This window comes from Mchenga conophoros, linkage group LG7, assembly GCF_057382185.1.
Source record: "Mchenga conophoros isolate Kocher_MC1m ecotype Shallow Benthic linkage group LG7, M_conophoros_male_GT1.1, whole genome shotgun sequence".
NCBI classification, from domain to species: domain Eukaryota; kingdom Metazoa; phylum Chordata; class Actinopteri; order Cichliformes; family Cichlidae; genus Mchenga; species Mchenga conophoros.
The window spans coordinates 63,824,348-63,844,876 of NC_140532.1; the positions used below are offsets into that span (position 1 = coordinate 63,824,348).

At 39.1% G+C, this 20,529-nt stretch overlaps 3 protein-coding genes across 4 annotated transcripts; all 3 read right to left on the reverse strand.

Annotated features, from left to right (window-relative positions):
• Positions 1 to 1,135: 1,135 nt before the first annotated feature.
• LOC146571495 (C-C motif chemokine 7-like) lies at positions 1,136 to 3,559 on the reverse strand. 2 transcript variants are annotated; one of them, XM_085280733.1, is made up of 5 exons: positions 3,372 to 3,559; positions 3,218 to 3,245; positions 3,000 to 3,101; positions 1,708 to 1,834; positions 1,136 to 1,587 (listed from the first exon to the last, which is right to left on the reverse strand). In XM_085280733.1, the coding sequence occupies exons 2-5, from the start codon at positions 3,225 to 3,227 to the stop codon at positions 1,485 to 1,487; spliced, it is 342 nt and encodes a 113-aa protein (XP_085136859.1). In that variant the 5' UTR covers positions 3,228 to 3,245; positions 3,372 to 3,559; the 3' UTR covers positions 1,136 to 1,484. The 2 variants fall into 2 exon arrangements, with proteins under 2 accessions (XP_085136859.1, XP_085136860.1); XM_085280734.1 differs by lacking the exon at positions 3,218 to 3,245 and having other exon boundaries at positions 3,372 to 3,557.
• Positions 3,560 to 5,720: 2,161 nt separating this feature from the next.
• Positions 5,721 to 7,370, reverse strand: LOC146571496 (C-C motif chemokine 4-like). Its single transcript, XM_085281297.1, has 3 exons — positions 7,250 to 7,370; positions 6,438 to 6,561; positions 5,721 to 5,965 (listed from the first exon to the last, which is right to left on the reverse strand). The coding sequence occupies exons 1-3, from the start codon at positions 7,308 to 7,310 to the stop codon at positions 5,872 to 5,874; spliced, it is 279 nt and encodes a 92-aa protein (XP_085137423.1). The 5' UTR covers positions 7,311 to 7,370; the 3' UTR covers positions 5,721 to 5,871.
• A 3,874-nt stretch (positions 7,371 to 11,244) lies between these two features.
• LOC146571497 (eotaxin-like) lies at positions 11,245 to 12,373 on the reverse strand. Its single transcript, XM_085281298.1, has 3 exons — positions 12,278 to 12,373; positions 11,595 to 11,718; positions 11,245 to 11,467 (listed from the first exon to the last, which is right to left on the reverse strand). Exons 1-3 carry the CDS (start codon positions 12,336 to 12,338, stop codon positions 11,377 to 11,379), a joined length of 276 nt encoding a protein of 91 aa, XP_085137424.1. The 5' UTR covers positions 12,339 to 12,373; the 3' UTR covers positions 11,245 to 11,376.
• Positions 12,374 to 20,529: the final 8,156 nt, after the last annotated feature.

Consider the following 20,529-nt stretch of genomic DNA (forward strand, 5'->3'; position numbering starts at 1 on the left):
AAGTTCTGATGCACAAACTACTGAATAAATGCCAGCTGATGTATTACATGTGTTTTGCTTGCACAAATGAAACATACTCTTTGAACATCAGAGCCGAACAGCAGTGGTGCAGAGGTAATCCAGCACCTCCGTCTCATTGGACAAAAAGCTTTTGGTCAGAGTCCAGTCGGTTTTCACTTTGGTCAAGCTGTTATTGCTTAAATGTGTCTAAAGCATCCTAGAGTCTGATCCTGGGAAAGCTTCACTCCTCACTGGTCTCAGCCTCACATCTCACAGCAATCAGATATGGAAGATTGAATTCAGAGCTCTCTTTTTCCTAATTATTCTTCTGAAACCAATTTTATTTCAATTCTTACTTTTAATCATTCTGGAAACAAGATTAAAAAAAAGATAAAAAAGTTACTTTGTTGAAACACACCTCTTTCTTCTCCGCTTGTGTTTTCACGTTTCCCTAAAATCCCCCAAAATCAGTGTAATTCAGTCCAAGTCAAAGTGGCCACCAGGGGTCAGCTGTTGCCCTTACAAGATGGGCTTAACAGCATGAAAACAACACAACTAGTGTCACTTTAAATATCCACTGGTCCCGTCCCAACTAATGGCCTATAAAAAGGTATTTTACCAAGGTGTCACGCAAGAAACATTTCACTATGTGTAAAACCAATGAGCTGTCTCAAGACCTTCACAACCTTATTGTTTCAAAACATTGCTCCCTTTTTTTGTGATAGCCAGCTTCCCGCTCGCTTCCCTAACTGCAGCTGATGCGACAGGGCTTCGGCGCGGGTTTGCTGCCGTTGCTGCAACTAGGAACCGGGGAATATGGAGGAGAGAGGTGTGAATGTTTTTCATTTTTGTTCTCCGTTGTGGGTGTTTGTGGAGTGCATGTTCAAAATAGTTGGGAATGGAAGCAGCTGAGGATGCTAGTTGATTATGCTTTTCATATCTGAAAGTGCAATTGTTAGTACCTTGATATCTTTTGAATCAGATATCTGGGCCTAAATCCTGAGAAGCCATGAAAACTCTCCAGTAAGCTCCCATCCAAAAGCATGGTGTGGTCTGCTGGTTCCATTCTGCAGCCGTGTCGTTCTTTAATGGTGAGGCAGGAAATGGACCCAAAGATGCAGACTTGGAGGCAACCTTGAATAACCAAAGACTGACCTTTATTTAGTTGGCAGCTGCAAATCCATAGTACAAATGAAGACAGAGATGAACTAAATCAAGGAAGTACTACAGCAAAACAGAACTAGGCATGGAGAACATAGGAGGACAGGAAAAGCTTAACACCTAACAATATCAGAATAAAAACATAACCTAGGCAAAGGTAACATCCAAACTGAAAACCTCCAAAAATATAAAAAGGAGAATATAAAACAGGAAACTGGGTATGCCCGGTACAAAACCCAGGCTGCAGCTGTCTTATAAAATTGCTAGCATGGGTTAACATAACACAAAGCTTTATTATGCTTGATCATGAACTCTGAAGAGCTTTATTCATAATCGTTGTGCGGATTGGTCATTGATGCAAAAGCTTCTTGAGCCCAGGTGACGCTCTGGCTCACACAGATGCGCCTCCTGCTGGTTGTACCGATCCTGCAGGAAGATTACAAGAGAGTTAGGATAGAAGATACCACGCTGTGGCTCGTGTTTTCATGCATTCTGTTTTGTGTTCAGAAATTACGATTACTTTAATTACTCATTGTGGTGACATACACAAATGCTTTTTCCAGACAGGTGCTGTCCGACTTGAAGACAGAGACTATTTTCTTCGGTGGTATCCTTCCAGTAAAGAATTTGTAACAGCATTGTCCAGGAGACATTTCAAGCAATCCTTGTTGAGCTAAAAGGAAAAAAAATAATAAAAAGACAGTAAAAAATTCAGTTTCATAGCAGCATGTGTCAAAGGTGTTGAGCATTGTTGCTGAAACTGACAGTCTTTAAATAGAAAGGCAATGACATTAACACTGTCAGAGCGCTCAGGTCCTTTATGATATACACTGGTGATGTTTTAAAATAACTCATCAGCCCAAGATTAAATTTTAAACAGAGTGGAGTTGCTTTCAATTTTTGTAACATGTAAAATGCATTAACAATAGTAAGTTAAAGTTAACAACCAAATATAATCTGAAGTTCAGCTGAACTGAACATTGATTGAACTGAAAGACAATAAAAAAGATTTTTAAACACCACAGCTATTTAGGGATTTCTTAAAGCCAGCAGAACCTTTGTTCCCTTCTGACTCTACTAACACTCACTGAACATGAACTATCAGCTCCCATTAAACCCTTCAACCAGAACTCATGTGACAGTAATCTGTATCGATTAGAATAAACACAACCTTAGTCATGATCATTATAATGGTCCTAAATGACTCATGGCAAGATAACTAGCTAATACTGCAGAATTCCTCTTAGTTGACGCTGTTCTTTAGTGATGCAAATATCCATTTGGGGCTCATTTAACCAGCTGGTAACGCAGCTGTGAGGATGATATTATTTTCAACATGTTTTGTAAACTAAGAGAAAAAGGTGATTCAGAATCTTGAAATTGACATTTCTAAAATGCAGTTGCACAAAATAAAATAAAAAATCATAATAAATCCCTCCAAAAAGTTTCATAACAGATTAAAATGCAGCATATAGAACTGATTAACAACAATAAGTTTATTTAAAACCAGATAAAAACAGGTATAATTGGAAATAATTCAGCTAAATTTCAGGAGCAGGAGCGTTTCTCCATACACTCGCCTGCACTACTATCTGACCAGTCCCCTCTGAGGCCTTCCTCAAACCCCAGCCTCAATTCATGCTCAAACCATCTGCCATTATCTACTAGAAATGCTGTCAAACCTTTTTGCAGATGTGGTCCCAGTTAATTAATCTGAGGTATAATGTTCACTCGTTTTCTCAGTGTAACTTGTAAAAGTTTTGACCAATCAAATAAAATCATTAAAAGGCCTCAGATTACATTTATCTTCAGACTGTAAAGCAGACTGACAGACTTACGTGCAGCAGCGCAGTAATAAACCGTGAGTAGCAGAAGCAGCAGTCCCACTGTGGCCTTCATGTTTACTCCTCTCTGGATGTGATGATGTCCTTCTGCTGTTGCTGTAAGAAGTGATCTGAATGTTTAATGCAGTCTCACGCTCACTTAAAGGGCCGTTATATGTTTGTCACGGTGAGTTTTTCCTGTCACTTAAACACAAAGATTAGAAATCACCGACCAAGCGACATCTCTGCAGCTACTCCACACTGCATACAGAGACAGATAACATCAAGAGATATAAATGTATGCGACTCAACTAAGTAGTTACATTTAAAATATATTAATCTGAAATGAGATGACCCAAATGCATACTGTACAAGGAGAAAACGCACCTTTTATGAGGACAGTCCAAAGTCCAAAAGATGCAACAAGTCCAGACAGTGCAAAAAAAGCAAAATAAGTCCAAGAAACAGACAAGAAGCACACAAAGGCAGATCACTGAGGAGTTAAAGAAATGCCACCTCAAAGATTAAAGGGAGATGGCTGTCAAAACAGGATTATGTAACAATAGGAAATGGGAGGGAAACTAAGGAGAGCAAATGGGAAAGAAGAAAAACAACACAGAGGAAGTAAAACTTGACACAAGACACAAAAGAAACAAGCTAACACATTAAAACAGGAAGTAAGTAAACACTGAAGCCAGGACACAGAAAATAGACTCTGGGAAACACTGGAAAAGGCTTTGAAACTAACACAAAGAACTACAACAAATAAACCCGAAGGCAAAATACTAAACAGAAAATAAACAGGAAACAAAAGTTAATCAAGAGATTACAATAGAAAACTAAAAATGAAAGTAATTGAGAGAAAAGCTCTAAATAATCCTAAAATCCACAAACTCCCATGATGGAAAAAACATGAACGTGACACGAAAAGAAAGGAGTGAAAGAATAATTCCAGTTTTTTTCTTCCACGTGTAGTTCTTTTTTCTAACACGCCTCTATTAACCCTTACAATCCATATGGGCTTCACTAGGAAACAACATAACAAACATTTAGCAGAGTCAAATGACTTCACAGCAGTCATGGGCACCTGCTCCAATCAGAAGCTGGGTGGTTCCATATGTCCCAAAATTACACTCACTTGACACTTTCTCTGGTACAACGTGCCTTTATCAGGTTTTCCCCATTTTACCATCAGAGCTGTCTCAGTTCTTCATGGCACAGATTCAAAAAGATGCTGAAAACATTTCAGAATTTGGTGAGCAAATTGTGTGCTGTACATCCATGATGTGTCTCTCCTGTTCCAGCACATCCCAAAGGTCCTCCTTTGGATTGAGGGGTGACGTGGAGCCCATTTGAGTACACTGACCTCACTGTCATGAGCCTTCTCTATAAGAAGTCATTACTCCAGGTCCACAGTGAGCCTTTCCACACAGACAGAAAACTTTTTCACCACTGAGCTCTCCTCCTATCTCAGCTTCTGCTAGAAAAATAGACCAGCTTGATTAGAGGACCTGAAACCTTTAGACCCGAGCCTTCCACACAGGGTGAGAAAGGCCCACGGGAGCTGTTTGTCAGTAATGGAGGTCCAGGTGTCTGATATGGAGTGTCCTGCAGAGCAGTCATAGAGATTACATGAATATACGCTGACCTCATTATTTGAAACTCTGGCCATGTTTAATGTAAGTCTCTGCGATGTAACAATACACATGTAACAGGAAATAAGGATAAAGACAGTAATGCAAGTAAGTAATTTTACTTAGGACTTTGTTACCAGGTCACAAAAATAAGTATGGATGTCACAAAGATGTCTGAGTTTTTAACAGGGCCCATAACAACTATTAAAAAATATTTTTAAAAAAACCACACGAAGTTTCATTCACCTTTCATTCCTCGAGTTAAATTCAATTTTATTACAGCACCATACATCTCGCAATCTGTCAGATTTCTTTTGTCACCTTTACAAATGGTTGAAGTCGCATTCTTTTAGCAGCCAGCAGGGGGCGACTCATGTTCAAGAAAGGAAATATCACCGCAGATGAAACTCTCTCAGGCAGATAAATTAAAAGCATTAAAAGCAGGAAGAGCCGCTGAGGTGACTGGTTGCTAAACTGCAGTTCATGCAAAGATATATATATATCTATATTTTTTAAATTATTATTATGGGGTGATATTAGCCCTGCTGGCCGATATCGACATATGAGCAAATAAGATGGCATATTTTAATGTGAGTAGTCAATATTTATCTGTTAAATCATATCAATTTGGTGCTGACTAAATGTTCAAAATTTAATCTGAAAGCCTTTAAAAATTTTATACTAGATATTTTTCTTTCCTCGAACAATTTAATGAAATTATTAAAACACAAACAAACAAAGAACACTAAAAAAATAAAAAATAAAAAATGTAATTTCACACGTTGATTTGGACCCAGAACTTTATAACCGCAGCTATCTTAAACTTCTGTAGCACACAGCGAAACGTCTGGAACACCGTTCAGTTTTAATAGCTTTAAGCTGAAACGGTGTTGAAAGGTTAATCAGAACACGAGAGTTCATGTTCAGGTTACACGAAACAACCACTGTTTTCGGCCTCACTCCTAATCAGAAGGCCCTGTGTCCGCTACCAGTATGATAGGCTACTGGATTTTTTTTTTTTTGGCAGGGTAAAGATGAAGTGTGGAAATTTCTCCTTAAAAAACAAAACAAAACAAAAAAGTAAACGCCCGATTCAAAGCCGAACATTTTTATTGAAAAAACATGCGTGGGTTGTTTTTTTAATATATATACACAAAGCATTTTGGAAAATACAGTCATTATAAAATTGCTGCTAGCATGGGTTAACATAACACAGAGCTTTATTATGGCTGATCATGAACTCTGAAGAGCATTCATTCATCACCGATCTGCTTTTGCTTAAAAGCGTCTTGAGCCCAGGTGACACTCTGACTCACACAGATGCGCCTCCCGGTGGCTGTACCGATCCTGCAGGAAGATTACAAAAGAGTTAGAACAGAAGATACCACGCTGTGACTCGCGTGTTTATGGATTCGGAGTTTTTTTGTTTTTGTTGCTGTTGGTGGGTTTTTTTTTTCGGGTTTCTTCTTCTTCTTTTTTTTGCCTGTCCCATTCGGTACTTAACAATAATTATTATTACCGGGATTATTGTCTGAAGGACAAGAAAGATGCCCAACTGATTTATTTTTCCATTTATTTTTGGTCATGGCTTTGCCAAATTGCTCCACTTGATAGATCTTAATAATAAAATTATTATTATTATTATTATTATTATTATTATTATTATTATTATTATTATTATTATTATTATTATTATTAGGGAAAGAAGGGAAAGAAAAACAGGTGAAGAGGGACAGTGAGAGAAGACCCTAAAAAAGCATGCACACTGTTTTGTGTTCAGAAATTACGATTACTGTAATTACTCATTGTGGTGACATACACAAATGCTTTTTCCAGACAGGCGCTGTGAGTCTTGATGACAGAGACTATTTTCTTCGGTGGTATCCTTCCAGTAAAGAATTTGAAACAGCATTGTCCAGGAGACATTTCATGCAATCCTTGAGCTGAAAGAAAAAATAAAAAGACAGTAAAAAATTCAGTTTCATAGCAGCATGTGTCAAAGGTGTTGAGCACTCAGCCTGGAACTCAGTCTTTAAATAGAAAGGCAATGACATTAACACTGTCAGAGCGCTCAGGTCACAAAACTGTGTGCTGGGAGCTTCATGGCATTGCTCTCCATGGCTGAGCTATATGTGTAATTTGTTAGTGACCCAGTAGTGTTGTACATATAATATATATATATATATATTTCTTTCTTTAGAACAAAAATAAAGTCTTTCTTCCTCTGATTATTATCTTTCGACCGGTTGTTCAGGTCAAACTGTCACTTCGTTTCTAAAAACGCCACAGCTTATTTTTTTTATCTGGATCAAACGGTCATAAAGTAAACACATACATAACCTCACGTCATGTATGTGATAAAAGCAAAAGTTTGTCTTCGTAACATTTTAACGTGTTTTGTCATCAAACTCAAAACATTTGAAAATGAATTTTTAAAATAACTCATCGCCCTTTTGAAGTTTTGTAATAACCTCACCCACGTAATGTGAAGTTCATTCACAATAAACAGTAAAAGTTTTTAACTTGTAACTCATTTAAGTTATGACGATTACTAATAAAATCAGATAAAAATCTAATAAAAACATTCAAGAGGGCATTTATCCCCAGTTAAAAGCAGACTGACAGACTTACGTCCAGCAGCGCAGCAATAAACCGTGAGCAGCAGAAGCAGCAGTCCCACTGTGGCCTTCATGTTGACTTCACTCTGATGTGATGATGTCCTTCGGCTGTCGCTCTAGAAAGTTAACTGAATACTTAATGCTTTGTCACACTGATACAAAGGGCAGTCTTAACAGATCTATTATTGTGAGTTGCCTTTTTGGGTAAAAGGAAGTGTAAGAGACACACCACCACTTAAACATGTAGATTAAAGATCACTCACCAAGCAACACCTCTGCAGCTTCTCCACATCGATTATGGAAACAGATAACATCATGTTCCATCTATTCAAGTCAGCTGAGAACGATGACCACATTTTAAATTTTTTTAATTAAAGTAATTTTGTTTGAGAAGACATGCGTAACAGCATAATGTCTGTTTATTTCTGCCATATGATTCTTTATAATCCCCCAAAGCTGATTCTGTTCATCTGGACATAGCGTCTTCAGTGCAAGAAACATTTTGTCGCTTATTCAATTACTTGTTTAGTCTCAGCTCGACTGCAGGGTTCCCCAACCTTATAACCAGTACATTTGCATAATGACTGAAACTAGCACCACTGACTAATAATGGGCCATGAGGTCAGTTTCATGATCATTAATATGCCAGCTATCATGACCTCCTTTATAATGTTTGTGTGACAAAGTGGGTGAGAACACCTTTTGTTCAGAGTTAAAAGCTGGATATTCTTAGTTAACATTCTTGTTTTGATTTAGCCATATCTCATATGTATTCTGTAGTAGGCAAACGTGTACTATCCCGGGTTTGTTTATGTTTCGCACTGTTACAGATTATTTAATGTAACATCTTGGTTTAAATCAACTCTGACAAGTTTGTTAATTGTCTAGTTTGAACTCACCTAACCTACCTGTGTGCCAGGAACAATAGGAGGAAATGTAGTTTCAATTCCCCGTATTTATAGCGTCCAGGTTAGTCTGAGATCACAGGAAGAGACCAGGTCAAGAAGGGGGAGAATTCTTGTAATTTGATAAAGTCTTGTAATTTGACTTTGTGTTTGTTGAGAAATGGATTTATTGTTGTGATATGTATTGACTACACCTTAGTTTTTATAGCTAATAAAGAGTAGCATTATACGTTTATGAGAATGGTAATATTTGTCTTACCTACTGCATGGAATAGTTCAGAGGAGAAATTGTTTGGATAGCAGAAGAACTCTGGTGTTAGTGGGAGAAAGGACCAGGTCAGTATAGCTGTGTGCATGTGACCATAATTTCTGCTGATTTAAGTTCAGTTATGTTTATTTTTACTGAGTTAACTAAGAAGTTGACTTTCTTATTTATTTTTGTAAATATTGTTTGGTCACAAAAATGGTGAATACATCACTTGCTACACTGGACAGCACGGTTACTACTTATTCTCCAGCCAAATGACTCTGCAGTAGTGGGCACCCGCTACAATCAGCAATGACAGTAACTCGTCACTCGGATGGTAACAGGTTGCATATGTGCACACATAAATGCATTCAGTGAACACAGTTATGCACACTGTACTGAGTTGGACCATATTTATTGTATCACGTTTTTCATTGTATAGATACAAAAAGGTGCTGAAAACATTTGGAGAGATTTTTTTATCCATATTGACATGATAACATCACACACTTCCTGCAGATTTATTGATATTATTTATTAATTTGAATCTCCTGCTCCAGCTGTCGTGGAACTTTGTAAATAAAGTCTGCAACATGGTAGGAGCTGTGATCAAGCTATTTATTACTGCACGCAGGAGGTCTCACACACACACATCAAAACATAACAGGTTCATAGCGATGAGTGTTCTAACCTTGCAGCGCCCCTTTTATAACACCGCACAAACTCCGTGTATCTTTTCAGTTACAACAGCCTTTCAGCTGTTGCTGAACAGAGAAGACTCCCACTATCCTTTCCCAGGTTACATCCCTCTGAGCAAAACAGTTAGCAGATAACATAGTAAAACATCATTAGGCCTAGCTAAGCAGTTTTCACAAGGTCATGCTGGCACATACTTGCTTCATCTTAAGCAGGCAGATACACAAAAATCATACAGTAAGATTCTAAACACATAAATCTAAATGTGAGGATAAATTAGAATTTTTCCGTAACACAACAAATCTCAAAAGTCAGCTATTGCACATCTACTCTCCCTAGTGTTTATACTGTCAGAGTGCAGGCAGATTCAGTTTTAGACCGTGAGAGTCCACATGTGCCCAGTGAGTGTCATTTGTTCAAAAACACCCTGCAATTAAAGCGTATCCTTTTCATTCAAAATTTCCGTGTGTTCATATAGTTGTGGTTTATGTACACCCAATCTGGCCATAATGAGTGTATGTAAATTTCTGACCACAGTATTAGAGAGATTCCTGGAGGGCATCGAAAGCAAAACAATCGTGGGTTTACTTATGCTTTGCAAAACATCTTAGAAAATACAGTCATTATAAAATTGCTGTTTAATCTGTTCACAGATTAAAATAACTAGAGCTTTATTATGGTTGACCATAAAAAAAGCTGGCCTCCTGAGGGATCATGCTGGGAATGGGCAGATGGTCTGTCTCATAAATCTGGAAGACACTTTTTCTAGTCGTTCCTGTTCATTTTTGTAATTTACTCCATAAAAGTCACAACAAAAAGAATTTCTTTCCTGAGATCTTCTTCTTTGACTGCAGCCGCCTTCAGTAAACTCTGTATTCCCATTCATGAACGTTTCTCTTGATTGTCGAGTTTGAGAATGATACACGTTTCTCCTCAAGATGTGAGGGAAGATTTTCTGCAATCATCCACTTTTTAAAAAATCTTCTGTCTTCTCTAAGACAAGTTAGACATTAAACTGCTTATTTGTCACGTAATACCAGGAACAGGCCTCACTTGGCCATGAAACTGCTCTCACTCAATTATTCAGTTTCTTTAAGCCTCTGAAAATGGAGGACTGTGAATAAAAATGCCTACAATTCTTAATTAATATTATACATCTGTTGATGCCCTTCACTGTTTCAGTTAAAATCCAATGGTGAAATTGCAAAAATATATGGTAAAAAAAAATAAATGTCAAAATGTAGCATGTACTGTTCCAGGAGTGAAAAACTTGTGACCCCATATCAGGCTATGTTGTGCTCAGTAGGTAGTTGGAAGGTCAGGGTTCGAATCCACTGAATGGCTACCCAGAAGCACCTGAGCAAGGTATCGTCCCTACACACGGCTCCCTGGGCACCTGATTAGTGGCTGCACACTGCTTCACTGAGTGAATGGGTTAAATGCAGAGAGATTAATTTCCCCACGGGGATCAATAAAGTATACATTATTATTGCAACATGAACTTCTGTATGGATGTTGTTGTTCCAGTAAGGACTGTATATTGCTATGCTAACAACAAGCCCTGGATCACAGGTAACGTGAAAGTTGGTGATCAGCAGGAGCTCAAGCGCATGCAGAAGGTACTCAGAGTCTAGCCGAGGGAGGCAGAGAAGCCTTGCAGGAGTCAGCACAGACTCCTTCAACATCTGCAAAACGCTGCTGCAGATTTTCTATCGGCACGAAGAAGAGGGGCATTTCACACCTGTACAAAATTGTGAGGAAGGCAGGCTTCATTGTAGGAGCTGGATATCCTGACATCAGTGCCTGTCTGTCTATGTTGTGACAAACTTTTCAAATGTTTTCTCACTTCATACCCGGGACAAACGGCTGACCTGTGCGGTTTTAATGCTTCATTAACTATTCACTAACTTTCTTAATGTTTAATTACCCACGATGAAACCTCTTTCACTAAGTTAAAAACATCCATGCATGTTCTTACAGTACACAAGTTCATGTACACTCGTCCTGAGATTCCTGAGTTCAAAAAAAATAATTAAAAGTCCCAAAATTAATGTGACACTACATACACTCATCATCGACATGAAACTTCTGACCACAACTGCAGATGCTTGTTTTTTTTTTTTTTTAATTGAAACATTCTTGGAGAGGATCGCAAGCAAATCAAGAGAACATGGGTTTATTTATGCTTTGCAAAGCGTCTTGTAAAATACAGTCATTATAAAAATGCTGGCAGTGAAGAGTAACATAACAGAGCCTGTTATTATGCTTGATCGTGGACACTGAAGAGCATTGTTAGTCACTGCTCTGCTCTTTCTTAAAAGCATCTTGAGCCCAGGTGACACTGTGGCCCACGCAGAAGCGTCTTCCTTTGGCTGTATGGATCCTGCAGGGATATTACAAAAGAGTTAGTACTGAAAATATTACGCTGTGTCTCAGTAAAATGTTCGTGCAATTTGTTTTGTGTTCAGAAACTGTTATTATTAATCTAATTACTCATTGTGGTGACATACACAAATGCTTTTTCCAGACAGCTGCTGTGAGTCTTGGTGACAGAGACTATGTTCTTCACTGGTATGCGTTCTGTAAAGAAATGGAAACAGCATTCTCCAGGAGCTGTCTCATCCAATGCTTCAGCTGGAAGAAAGAAAAAGAGCCACATCAGTTCAGTGACCTCAGCATCCTTCATGTTAAAATTACGTGAATCAACCTGCTAAGAAGCCTCTGGACAAAAAATAGCCAGAGGCCTTCTGACTCTATGAGTGATTAAACACAGCCTTAGTTATGAGTGTACAACTCATGATAACAAGCTAACCCTGCAAAATCCATCTTAGTTGACACCATGCAAAACCTCATCCTTGAGGTCCTCATCCATGATATTAGGTTTTCAGATGTCACTTTAACTCTGTAACATGACATCTGAAAACCTAATATCATGTCTGTGGTACAAATGCATCTTTGTTACGCATGCATATTTTATAACCAAAGCCAAAAAACAACCTTTTTAAATGTATTTACTCAAAATAACAGCACACCAAAAACCATAACTAATCTGAGGTTAATTTAGTCAAATGCAAACCTTGTAAGTCATGCAATTTATGATGATTACTATTAAATTAGATGAAAATTGAAATAAAAACATCAAAGTGCCTCAGGTGTAATTTATCCTTAGCCACATGCAGACTGACAGACTTACGTGCAGCAGCGCAGCAATAAACAGTGAGCAGCAGAAGCAGCAGTCCCACTGTGGCCTTCATGGTGACTTCACTCTGGATGTGATGATGTTCTTTGGCTGTCGTTCTAAAAAGTGATCTGAAAGTTTAATGCTTTGCCACACTCATAAATAGGGCAGTCTTAACAGATCTGTCGTAGTGACTTGCCTTTTTGGGTAAAAGGAAGTGTAAGAGACACAGATGTCTTTGTCACTTAAACACGTAGATTAAAAATCACCCATCAAGCAACACCTCTGCAGCTCCTCCACCTTGAGTATAGAAATAGATAACATCAAGGATGTAACATGGATTCAACTCAACTAACAACGATCACTCCATTTTCACTACCATATGTTCTCGAGTCACATGACTCTACAGTACTCATAGGCACCTGCTTCACTCAGAAGCAATGGAAGCAAAATGGAAATTTTCTATTTCTAAAAACTGAAATGATAAACAGCTGCTGGTATGAGGTTCCAGACCCCCTCAACATCACAGTCACCTGACACTTTATCAGCTATACCTTGATCACACCAGGTTGAATCAATCTGGCTTATGAACTGACTCAAGCACTCATGCCTCAGGTTCAACGAGATACTGGAAACATTCCCCAGAGGTTTTGGTCCATGTTGACATCAAATATTTGCTGCAGATTTGTTGGTTGCACATCCATCAAGCCCCAAAGGTTCTCCATCTGAATGTGAAGGCCATTTGAGTACCGTGAGTGCGCTGTCATCTTCAAGAAACCAGTTTCAGATGATTTGAGCTTCATGACATGGCACATGGGTGTGGACCCAGGGTTGTGAGTTTTTTATGGGCAAGCCTGGGACCACGACAACCATCCTGCTGGATGCAGCTGTCAGTCAATGGGTAAACTGTGGTTAAAAAGTAATGGATGTGGTCACTAAGAGGCCCAATAAAATATCCCACACCCCATGACACCACCACCAGCAGACAAGGTAGGATGGATCTCATGTTATTTGAACCAAATTCTTAATCCACCATCAGGCAGACTAACCAGACAAAGCCCATCTTCTTCATGCTTTGATATGTTGTGTGTTCAGAGATACTCTTCTGTATCTGCCATTGCCTTTCTATCAGCTCGAAGATGAAGAGGCTGCTTTTAGCTTCTTCCTTGACACAAGGGGCCACCACAACTAGTTTAGTTGTTAGTAGTTTGATTTGGTTTTACACAGGATGCCTTTCCTGACACAACCTCAAACAGCATTTGAGCTCGAATCAAACCAGCATTTTTTTTTTCCAGCCAAGCAAACGTGACAACTGCAACGAAAGCTAGTTTGGCCTCTCTCCTCTGACCTCTCACATCAAAAGTGTATTTTTACCCAAAGAACCGCTTAGAAGATATTTTGTATTATTTAGACTGTGACTAATCTATGTGAACTCTAGACATGGCTGTGTGGAGAAGCTCCCAGCCCATCTGGCACCAACAGCCAAAGTTCAAAGCCACCTTAATTCACCTTCTTTTGTCATTTAGACGCCCAGTTTAATTTTCATCAAATTGTCTTGACCACGTGCACACGCCTAAATGCACCAAAGTACCGCAATATGATTGGCTGATTAGTATTAATAAGCAGTTGAACAGGCATACGTAATAAAGTGGGTAGTGCACTCTTTTATAAGTCTTTGCAACTTTGAATTTGAATTCAATTTTTATATTCCAGCATGCACGTGTGCTCTTACTGGTGCTTCACTGACAGCTGAGCCTTAGTCAACGTGGTTGTATGTGGTGTGGATTTATTTCTGAAAGCATTATTTAATGAATTCCACAGAACAGAGTAGCTATGGGAAAGTCATGCAAAACAAACAGAAACAAACACCAGTCAAAACTGTTTTATTCACAAGTGAAGGACAGTTCAGAGATGAACAGGCGCAGACAAATGTTTAACCACAACCTTTAGTTCCTGTTCATGTGTTGGTGTGACGAGCATTAGTCGGTCAGACCGTAACCACTGCAACTGTTATCACAGGAACAAATTTTCTCTCTTTTGCATCAAACATCATTTGGGTTGCTCTGCACCAGAAGAGACTTAAGTAAAACACAAAAAGCAGATACCTTAACCCTGTCGCTGGCCTCCGTGCTGCTTTGTGGTTGACGCCCCAGAAAAATATTCCATCACCATTTTCTGAAGTTCAGCTGTAAGTGAAGCCAGAAACAAAAAAACTGCATTTATACACTAATTTCACCATGAAATTTGAATAGGAGTTTGCACTTTCCTCCTTATCTGTAACGATTTTGGAATTATAGAGCCACAAAAAACAGTGTGTCATCACCCCATCCCATTCCCCCACTTCAGAAAAGTCTTAAATATATATATTTAATGTAACTTTAAGAAAAAAAAAGAAGTCAGTGCCTCAAAATGTTGGAATTGTGATTAAAACAGTAGAGTGGTCAACGAGGTGACTGAAGTGCACTCTGAGGAGGCGTTTCCTTGAAAGAAAGCAGTGAATCATTATTACGAGAAAACTGAAACAATGATGAAGTAAAAAGTTGCAGTAAAATGTCTCTAACCTTTTAGCAGCCCCAGTAAATGAGAGGCAGATCTGAGAAATTAGAATGTACTCTTTTAACCACAGCCCAGCACCTTTCGTGATACCATCTCGACTGATATAGATGACAGCGACAAACAGAAAAGATTGTGTGAGATTGCTATTTGTGTGTTCCATTGTAAGCCTGTTGCCCCTGATCTTATCACAAGGAAGCAGCTTGTGGTTCAGAGAGGAATCCACACAACGACTGCATATCTGGGTATTGTAAAATTGTAAAATATAATACCCATTACGCAACGCATGGGTCTGGGTACATGTGCGTGGTGCGTCTGTAATTTCACACATTTGCGTGTGTGAAATTCCACAGATCAGCATAAAATTACAGCTATGATTCTCAGCTCTGGTCTCACCTACACAGTTTTAACTAAAAAGTAAAGCTAAAGGTTATTCAAAGTAAAAGCCTCCAACTTTAATACACAAATACACATATCTGTCTTTTTTTTAGCATAATTCAGAGTGAAATTATTTATTGTGTTTTTTCTTTGTATTTGATCATGAGACCGGATTGGCCTTTGGTTTCACATAATCATTGTTGAACATGTTGCTTCAGCAAAGTGAGGGAAAAGGCTCACGTGGATGGACTGCTGTTATTTATTTCATTTATTTGTATTTATAATATTATTTATATATTTATTTATGCATTTTCTTTATGTTACCTCTGCGTGTGTGTGGTTGTGTGTGTGTTTTATAAATCAAGTAATAAATATTATCAACAGACAGGAGTTTTCCCTCTTTCTCTCAAATGCGCTGTATCTTTCAGTTTTGAATAATTATAGATTTTTTCTTTATATCAGCAAAATATTTGAAAACATTTTTATTTTTAATCAGCTGAAGGAATACCTTTTATCTCATGGTCTTTGTGATAAGTACCAATCAGGTTTCTAACCAATCATAGCACAGAAATAGCTCTTACTAAAGATAAAAGTAACCTGTAGATCAACAGTGACTCACACGGAGTTTCAGTCTGAGCTCGATCGCCATTTCCTTTGACTGCGTGTCATAATATTTTAATTCAAAGGCTTCATTATTCAGTTTCAATCAGTAGCTTTAGATCGGCACAAGCAAAAAATCAGTCAGGGGTTCCTCGAGCCTCGGCTCTTGGCGTAACGCTCTATTTGGAGGATTGTCCAAATCATCAGCAGTCAGAGTTCTTACACATGCAAAGCACTTTGCCCCCTCAGTGCAGCTCTGACTTGCTCAGTGTCTCTAAACCAATTAGTCCAATTATTTCGGGCTCATGTGCAGTCCTGTGCCCTGATCGTACAGTGTCGATATAAACTGCATGAACTATGTGCCCTTTGCAAGCTGACTCAGAGCTGCATGTTCTCACATGAGAATCTGTTTTTAGAGACAATGTGCTGTAGTTCTGTGAAATTAGCAGTGATTCTGTGGTTTCAGCTGACATTTATCAGTCAACAGTTGCACAGTCTATGCATGGTGATAACGTTTAATGTCATGTTTGCCAGATTCAGGAACTTTTTGGTTCCAGCATCAAGTCCACCGAGCGTCTCAACAGGAAGCGCTGCACTTTCTCACCTCACAAAATTTGCTTGACAACATTTCTTCATTTTGTTTATAAATAGTTTTGCACTCCAAACATGGTGACGAAGCTGACCCCGAGGCCGACCCCGATGCGCCCATCAGAGTGTGTAAATGTGTGTTTGAAAAAGAGCCTGAGTGAATGAAGCCTATAGTAAGAAATCACTATTAATGCTTAAATACAGCTAATACCAAGCACTTAATGAACATGAAACAAGACTGCAATGATTCATTTTAGGTTTTTTAGTAGTTGCAATATGACACATGAAAAAAAATCACTATTTTTTAAATTTTCTATGAATTATTTTTAACACATTCTTAATGGTTGTAAAGACATGTCACAAAGAAAAGCAGCTTTTGTCTCTGGATAACTATGAGAGCATTTTTTCTGATTTGTAAATGTTTAGTAATGTTTAGCAAATTAATCTGTAAAAAAATATTAGTAAAATATTAGTAGCAGCTTTTTGTTCTATTTTGTCTCATCATTTGATTCATGTTTCCATGTGAACCCCAAATGAATCAGAAATATTGAATTACAAGATGTTTTTACGTGCCAACTGTTTCTCACTCAGCGGTGGAACTCCAGCAGATTTGATGCACTGATCATGTTTAAAATTGGTCATGTGACACTTGGTTCAATTCAGGTTTACAGAAAATAGCATCGGTTCACCTCAAGGTGCTTTTTATTGATTTGAATAAAGATTTTCTAGTATTAGTCAGAGAACCTCAACAATCAGATAACATGCTTGAATCTGTTCCAGTGAAAGTTTCCAGCAGAACATTGATGATACAGTAACACTGTGCTGTGATGGTTGGGAACATGCCATTAGATGGAAATGTCTGCAACATAGACTGTAAGTAAAAGTTAGTCTCTAGGTTTTTTTCTAATGATCAGCAGGAGGCAAGTTGGTGTCTGGAAGCTGATGAGGAAATGACTCAGAAAAAACTTTCCTGATGAGCTGATGTCATCAGTCAACAAATTTCAGTCTTTAATAAAGCGTGTTTGTAAATTATGGCTCTTTTTTAATGTAAAAAAAGAAATAACAAGCTTTAGGGTGTAACTACCCTTTGATTGATAAGTGGCTAGCCTGGGTCATGATTGACTCAAGCTGAAATATGATGCCAGCATGGAAGTGGCAAAAGTTACAGTTACTTTCAGCAACACATGAGGCGGCTTCCAAAAAGGGAGCTAATCCCCACAGACTCATTACTTTACAGCATTAAAAAGCTTATTTATAGCTTGGTATATAACACAGTTTGGGCCTCTGTGGGTAGTTTCCCCCTCATAACAAGCCTGAATGGCTGGTTCTGACAGGCAGCTGGAGCCAATCGGTGGTCTCATCTCTGCACAATACTGGACCTCTTCACTGTATGTCATTAACATATTCATAAAATACAGATGTACAGTTCATACCCTGACATCGTTCCCTGTTGTGTGAAGTCTCGTTTTGAAGCCTTGAAGTCTGTGTTTCCAAAGTCGTCATCTTGGTTTTCTGAAACCAAACGACTTAAGAAAAGGTGGAGCTGACTGCATGCTCACTGAGCATACCCTGGGTAATTCTTCTTTGGACTTAGAATGAATAAAATATAGAAAATACTTTTAAAGTTTTATTCAGTATGTCCCAAAAAAGAGATTGAGCCCATAAACTCATCAGGAAAGTGATTATTTAGGTCAGGATGGGGGACTGGTGGAGTTTCAAACATCCAGATGTTTGAAAATGATGGATATGTAAAAAAATAGAAATCACTGTGCATGATGACTGCCTTAAAGTCTTTTATTTAAACAGATGGAATACAGATATGTTTACTAGTTACCTCAGACTTTTGTACTTTCTGACCATTAGGAAGAACTCGGCTGTGTTTAAATGTCACGGTCTGGCTGGCAGATCGTGGGGAGATGGGGAAATAGGACCCAAACGCTGGACTTAATGGAATGAACAGTGGGTTTATTTACAGTGAGGTAATGGTACACCACACATTGAATCTCCAAAAGTGCTCCCTCGACTCCCGTGACGTGTCTTCTCCCAAGTGCTGGTATCCCGTGCTCTCTGCCCCTGTGCCTTCACACACCCCGTGTGTCTTGCAGTCCTGTGTTCCGCTGTCCTCCTGGGGAAAAACACAGACACAGCCGTTATGGCACCAACTCCGGCAGGCATACACTTTAACAACACTAGAAACACTGACATGGAGTCTAACTCAACGATCCTGCGCCGGAGGAAGCTCCATCGCTCTGTTAAGTAGCTCCCCCGACGATCCTGATCAGAAGCAGGTGTGTGGTAAGCTAGGCGTGACCAGCAGCTGGCAGGGCCACACCCATCAGGCCTGCAGGTGGCTGTCCTTCATCCTCCAGCCTCACACACATACACACACCAGCATTGAACACAAGAACACAGTGCAGCAAACATACATCCAATACACTAATAACAATAAAGGTCCACACTGTTCACGAACCCCGAGTCCCCGGAACCGGGTCCGTGACATTAAATGTGTGTTATAAGAAAATAAAAACATATTAGGCAGGAGAAAAAGTCACATCATACACAAAAGAACTAGACATAAACCCCTCAGTGTAAGGAGTCTCCTTTAGTGAAAATAGATCTAATGAAACGTAAATGTCCCTGACACAGCCGTGCTCATAACCAATAACTGACAACAAACAAATCTTCACACCTTTGAGATTCTAAAACCAGACAGCAGCTTATCAAATTATTATGTAGTAAAAGAGCTTTAAAACAAAGACTGATATAAACGTTATTAATACCACATTGGGGAAATTTTCTTGTTACAGCAGCACAAGGGTCAGGAAGAAAAGGCAAGTTAGATGTACACAATAATATATTTTATAACAATTATGTACTAATAGTATATTAAGTTGTTATGGGTTAAAAGACATGTATCTTCATGGTGGCTAGCAGCTGCCTTCAGTTTTGTAGCGCTGATAGAGCTCCTGAGCCCACGGGAAAGTTTGTTTGCAGCAGATCTTTTCCTGTGTGGACTCTGATAAACATGCAGATGGAAAAAATAAAAAGTACAAATCTGTTTACTCCCTTCTTTCTTTAGTTTTCTGTGGGTCATAAATTATTCATCTTTCATTTTGTCATCGGTTTCATTTAAAAAGTATCTAAAGAATGACGTACAAACTTACATGGTGCTGTGCATCTTGATGACTCTTGCAACCTTTTCTTTTAATTAGGAGCTTAATTCCTCAGAAAAGAGCTCATTCAGGTCGCAGAGGTAGTCCACTGGAATGTTTACTATGTCTCCCACCACTGTCAAAGAAGGAGAGCCAGACACGGCTGTAGAAGGGCATCAACCCAAGAGGCGTGAGCCTCCTTGTGAGAGGAAGAAACAACAGGAATGCTGCTACAGCAGGTTACTTGTGTGTATGTTTCTGACCAGTGTGACCATGTGTTAGTGATGATCTGGGGAAGCAGATACTTGGAGGTTCACACAGATAAAAATAATGCAACACTGCAACAACAAATTACACGCAGCCCGAGGACCTTAACCATGTTCTTTGCTCATTTTAACACTGGCACTAGACACACGGCTCAGTTGAAGCCGGATCACCTGGAGCTGAGACCGAACAGAAGGAAAGCAAGGAGTGCACTGCGTGGAGTCAGAAACTGGAAAGCATCAGGGCCTGACGGTGTCCCAGAACGTGTACTTGAGGCATGTGCAGACCAGCTAGCTGAGGTATTCAGGGAAATCTTCAACCTCAGCCTGACCGAAGCAATCATGCCTTCCTGCCTCAAATCCAAAACCACTGAGCCCATACCTGAGCAGAAACATGTGAGTATCGGTAGTCTAAATGACCACAGGCCAGTTTCACTCACTTTGGCCATAGTGAAAGGATGACTCTGGTCCACATGAAATGTCCCCTGAGTGTCATGTTTGCACCCTGTCACCCTGAACCTTGGCATTCCCCATGGATGTATGCTGTTCCCTCGCCTGTATGCTGTCTTCAACCACGAAACCGTCCATGTGAAAAACTCCATTAGATGGAGATGACACAACAGTCGTGGACTGATTACTAACAATGATGAGGAACACAGTCTACAGGAACACAGCATCTTACAAAAAAGCACATGTCTATCTTTCTACATACAGTTTACACTGTTTATAGAAC